The 5,613-nt window shown below is 39.1% G+C and overlaps 1 protein-coding gene across 4 annotated transcripts in view; it reads right to left on the reverse strand.

The window, feature by feature from the left end:
- Positions 1-208: 208 nt before the first annotated feature.
- Positions 209-5,613, reverse strand: part of LOC107565164 (leucine-rich repeat and fibronectin type-III domain-containing protein 4-like) — a 36,824-nt gene continuing 31,419 nt past the window's right edge. For all 4 annotated transcript variants that reach the window (XM_016250381.1, XM_016250382.1, XM_016250380.1 and 1 more), the window contains exon 4: positions 209-2,544. In XM_016250381.1, the coding sequence (XP_016105867.1) occupies positions 1,332-2,544 (1,213 nt within the window). In that variant the 3' untranslated portion in view covers positions 209-1,331. The remainder of the gene's footprint in view (positions 2,545-5,613) is intronic.

Below are 5,613 nucleotides of genomic sequence, written 5' to 3' on the forward strand. Positions count from 1 at the left end.
TTAATCTTCATTTCTATTTTCAGTAAAAAAAAAAATATTTTAACACTTAATGACATTGACATTGAGTTTATGCCAACAAAAAACTTAACTTTGTTTTTCATGGCTAGTATATTTCATGAAAAATAAAAAGAAACATTTCTGGCAAAACAGCTCATTATTGTTTTTTTCATCCATTTCTCCAAACAAAACATATTTTAAAACAGAATTTATTCATTGATTCTGTGGTTTTGGAATGGCATTTTTTTTAATGAATTTGTCCTTCTATAATAGTCCAGCATCCTTGCCGCCAATGTAATTGTCACAGAACACATTCCTGTACTGGATAGTGGTGGTCACATGATACAGTAGATCCAGTGGTGTCATAAAATTATATATTTTTTGTGCATTAATTCACCCTCTCACCTACACACTTACAAGCACATACACACATACAGACTCACGCTCAAAATATCAATTGTCAGTCAATGCCCATTCATGTTTTAAAAGTGTTCCAAATCATGCCACCATTGTTCAGTTTGTACACTTGCACTTTCCTTGCAGTTTGCATCCTCTGCATTCCACATTTGCTGTAATACCATTGTTGCTGTTATCAACTGATCTCCTCCAATCGATTGTGCATGAGTCGGCATGTCTACTTGCTGGCTTTGTCCCTGTAATGCATGTGACCACAGGAAAATGAACCATTGTATTTCCCCAAGGTCCACGTGAGTTAGTAATCACTATTGCTGTGGGCCTGCTCTTATTTAGTGATGTGCTTTTTTGTTCACATTGACTGCCTTTTAAAAATAAATATAGTTTGTGGTTCTCCAAAATTCACTGACAAACCAGACTTTTTGTATGCTTTTTTTTAGAAGTCTTGACTTTTATATCTGCTGCCTATACCCATGCTACCTTTTTTTGTACTTTCTGGAATGATTCATCAATATTATATGAGATCTTCAACAACTTCCCTTCGGAAAAGCCAGTCTAAAAACATCCTATTACATATCTATCTTAACTGGTCTCTCAGCCTGATCAAGCTGGTCTTCAGCTGGTTTTGCTGGTGTCACCGGCTATCCAACTGGCAAGTACCCCAAACCCATCTAAAACCAACAAACCAGATCACCATTACCAAGCCAGAGAGCAGCTAAGGCCACCAAACGAGCTTATGTTTGTTTTTTTGTTTGGTTTTTTTGTTATACAGTCTTATACAGTCTTATACAGTAACTTTACCACATTTTCAGCTCTCCTTTAAACCGGTTTCTCTATGAATCCTTCTGCATCCATCTTGTTTGGTCCTAACATCCTGTATCTTCATTTATCTACTTGCGTCTTATCTGTTTTCTCTTTCCCTACACCACACTCTCCTCAAGTTCTTCTTCCTTTTCTTTATCCTTCAGCCACTGGTTCTTTGAATTCGTTGTAACCTCCGCTTTTGGAGGGTTGGAATTTGAGTTGGTGGGATTGTAGGCACGGATGTGCCCGCGTGCATGCTGCATGTGAAAATCTTCGCTGCCGCTGCTGGTTGTTGAGGTGCTTGTTGCTGAAGTGCACTGGACAAGCATGCCATGTAACGACTGGCTCCGTTTGGTCCAGATTACGCTAAATCTCTTGGCATAACTATAGCAGGCTGTTGTGGCAATTTCACCCATATCGAATGATGAGCTTCTCTTGTAGCGCAGGGCACTGTGAGGAGAACTCTCGCGGGACAACACAGGGCTCTGATAGGCCAGTGAGGAATTCCACTGACTCTCTGGTCCTCCCCGATGGACTACAATGCCCCCTCCTGTGCTGAACCGCCTGTCACGACTGTACGTAGGGGGCGGAGCCAAGCTTAAACTGGCCCCTTTACTTGTGTCCATATTTGTAGGGCACAGTTTGAGCAGTTTCACTCCTAATTGCTGTGACGGCCGTGGCAGTGTGGAGGGGGAATGATTACTGGGGGTATAATACAAAGACATTTGCTCTTTCTCCAGAATGTATGGAGAAAAAGGCCTGACAGACCCCATCTCGACCTCTAGTCCTGCCCTGAACTGTTCCAGATTCACCTTGGGCTTTGGGAGGGTTTTTGGTTTCACTTTGGAAGTTGGTTTGGGCGGTGACCCCGACCCTCTCTCTGCCACTTTTCGTTTTTGAACAAGCCCGTTGGGCAGCACCACCATCATCACATTCCCATTTCCATTACTCTGAGAAAAGACAGCGGCTCCCTTGGCAGGAAGAGGCGGGGAGTCTGTTCCTGAGCAACCCACCTCCTCGCCAATTTCATGATGATTGTCATGGTTACTGCACACACGGTGACGTACCATCAGTGCCACGGTAAACACCAACAGCGTTACTACAACAACTCCACCAACCAGAATTGTAAGAGTCCCGCCAAGGAAGTGGGCTTGAAGCGAACGGCAGTCTGGGTAATTGTCCTTGGTGCTAAACTGGGTGCAACCAAGGACCTTTGTGGCGGCCATGGAAGTGACTGTGTCATCAAAAATGGCTAGCACGCACAAATTGTAGTCTGAGCCAGAGACCAGGTTTTTCAGTAGAAAGCTGTCACTTGTGGGGGGCAGAATCCTAAAAGAGGAGGGAGAGAACGAGAAAGAGCGGATAGTTAGTAACCTGTAGCAATCTCCCCATTCCATTACAATGAAACAGCATTTTGATTAGACTCATGTTCCTTTATTCCCTTGTTCGTAGCAAAAAAACCTACACTAACTAATGTAATGGAAATGTACTGGGCTGTTCTGGCACACCACCATCCAAATTAAGGCTTTCCCAAACAATACTTCTAATGATGATATATAATTACAGGTTCGGATCAAAACCTTGACACATTACAATACTGCTTCAGTCACATTATTAAAACCCCCTTATCCTCCCACACACAGACGTTTTTCTTTATCTTTCTCTCACGGAAGAAAAGCATCTGCTAATGCCTGCTGTCCACTGGTCCTGATGGGTTTAATTATGTCGCATCAAAAAAATGAAAGGACACCTTAAGTAATGCACATGGAATATTAACTGCAGACAAACACATGACATGGCAGTGGGGATTCTTACTGCCTTAATTTTTCAGTTATGTCCCAGAGTGTTTTCAAAGAATATTTTTTGTTCTCTTTTTTCCCTCTCTAAATGCTTTAAATTACTATTTAAGAATTATTATTATTTGAAAATCCAATTTGACCTTTTTATGACGAGCTAAGATTAGTTAATGTTTTAAACTGTTGTGGTGAAGGTCCCCCAAATGTAAAATTAATTAATAATTCATTATATCTTTTTTTACACACAGGATTCATCCATTACTGGCTTATAAATGTGACTTGTATATATGAATGCTGAAATTATACAAACAGTATGTGGAGGTCTTGAGGCTCTATATACAGTGGGGCAAAAAAGTATTTAGTCAGCCACCAATTGTGCAAGTTCTCCCACTTAAAAAGATGAGAGAGGCCTGTAATTTTCATCATAGGTATACCTCAACTATGAGAGACAAAATGAGAAAAAAAAAATCCAGAAAATCACATTGTAGGATTTTTAAAGAATTAATTGGTAAATTCCTCGGTAAAATAAGTATTTGGTCACCTACAAACAAGCAAGAGTTCTGGCTCTCACAGACCTGTAACTTCTTATTTAAGAGGCTCCTCTGTCCTCCACACGTTACCTGTATTAATGGCATCTGTTTGAACTCATTATCAGTATAAAAGACACCATTATTAAATAACAGTCATTTTTAAACAGTTTTCCCAAACATAACCCCATGTGTTTGGTAAAAGAGGTAGAGGGCGCCTCAAACTGACTCCCTTGGTTGATAGCAATCTTTTGAAAACACCACAGATTTCACTTTTCAACCTTTAGCTGGCTCACTTAATTTAGTTCTGTTAGCACCATTATCGTCAAAATAATTGACACTTAGCATACAGTTTGGATTTGGCAGTATTATTCTGTTTTGGCCAAAAAAACTCCCTGCCCATCCATGCAGCCTGTCATGAATGAGCAGGGAGAGCAGCAATAACCCCCCAGGGTAAACAGAACAGAACAAAGCAGATAAAATTAATGTTCTTAATGATACTTGTGTAACAACATTATTCAAGATAAAAAGAATTCTAATTCAATGAGGAAAATCAGAAAGCCATGTTCTGACTGTGGCGAAAGGAGGAGTTGGGGATGGAGAAGGGTAATTTGCTCCTGAGCAAGTGATAAAGCTGCTGAATAATCCTGAATAGACCTTGTATAGGAATGCCGTAATAGGCGTCATATTTCTATTGGTAGATGTGGATCAGTTGAGAGTCAGCCGATGCAAGCTTGACTCACGTGATCTGCCAGAACTAACGCTATATGCTTTATTTGGCATAGTTTCTCTCTGCACATTAAACTGGGAGATATGATAGAAATATTTGAAGTTGAAAAAAAGACTTGAGAATCTAACATTTGTTTTCCGATATAAATGTACAAGTGTAATTTGTTTATTAAATCAATAAGGTTAAAAAAAGACTCTCCCACTCTTTCTCACTCTGTCGAATACACACACACAAGCACATTCTGTCTGCCTGAACTGCTCTGTCATTGGGGTCAGAATCTATTAAGCCCGGCTGTGCTGTAAATTATGAGTTACAGCTCAAGGTCATTCTGTCTGCCCTCTTCTAGCTTTGTATTTCCAGTCTCTGTGTAGCTCTGCGTGCCCTTGTTGTGTTGTTTCCAGGCACATGAAGAGATATACTATTAAAATAAACATGAAACAATGTCTTGGTAGCTGTATCCAAGGCAGTATCTGGAGCTGACATATTTTAGAAGTGACTGACCATGCGCTAGTAGGTAAACATCTCTCGACCAGGACATAAAGCCAAAACAGGCATTACCATGGAAACCATGTAGGAGAACTAGATATAGTATGTCTGTTGGTGGATTCCTTTTTTATCCAGGTGAGTAGGTGCACTAAGTGTGAATGACAGAGCAATAATGATAGCATTGGTGCATTAATTTGACATGTCAGTTGAATTTGTACTATTTGTGAAACTGGATCCACAGATGTAAAACAAGGGGAAAAAATATACCATAGTGACTAATTAGATGTCCAATGTAAAATGGATAAAGAAATACAAGTATACTTGGCAGGAAAATGACAGGTGTCTGTCTCTGTGTAACAAATGCTAACTGCACAGGAAGTAATAGGTAGTGCTACATTAGCACTTAACTTAATATTATTAACTAATAGAGAAGCAAGATTAACTAAGCAGTAAGTAGTAGCAAATTTAGGACAAAGGTAGTTCCTTATTAGATATTTGATAATTACTAAAAAAAATATATCCTCATTGAGAACTACTTGCGAACTATGACCAATTAATAAAGAATAACCAATTAATTACTAATCACAACAGTAACGTCTTAAAAGTGAGCAATTGGGTTCTTTGTAGAAACTAATTTATGAATATGATATCCCCCAAATAAGTCGGCTACAGGTTGAAATTGTGACTACTACTCTTACCAAAGGATGGATGTTCTCTGTTTATTTCAAACAAAAACATAAAATAATAATAAAAATAATTAATTAAAAAATTTTAATAATTAGGAAGTGATTGAATTAGTTCACAATTATGAGCTCTAGTTTGTGTCAGTTCAGTATGTCTCCGACTTCAAAAGACCTAT

This window comes from Sinocyclocheilus grahami, unplaced genomic scaffold (assembly GCF_001515645.1).
Source record: "Sinocyclocheilus grahami isolate Dianchi unplaced genomic scaffold, SAMN03320097.WGS_v1.1 scaffold985.1, whole genome shotgun sequence".
NCBI classification, from domain to species: domain Eukaryota; kingdom Metazoa; phylum Chordata; class Actinopteri; order Cypriniformes; family Cyprinidae; genus Sinocyclocheilus; species Sinocyclocheilus grahami.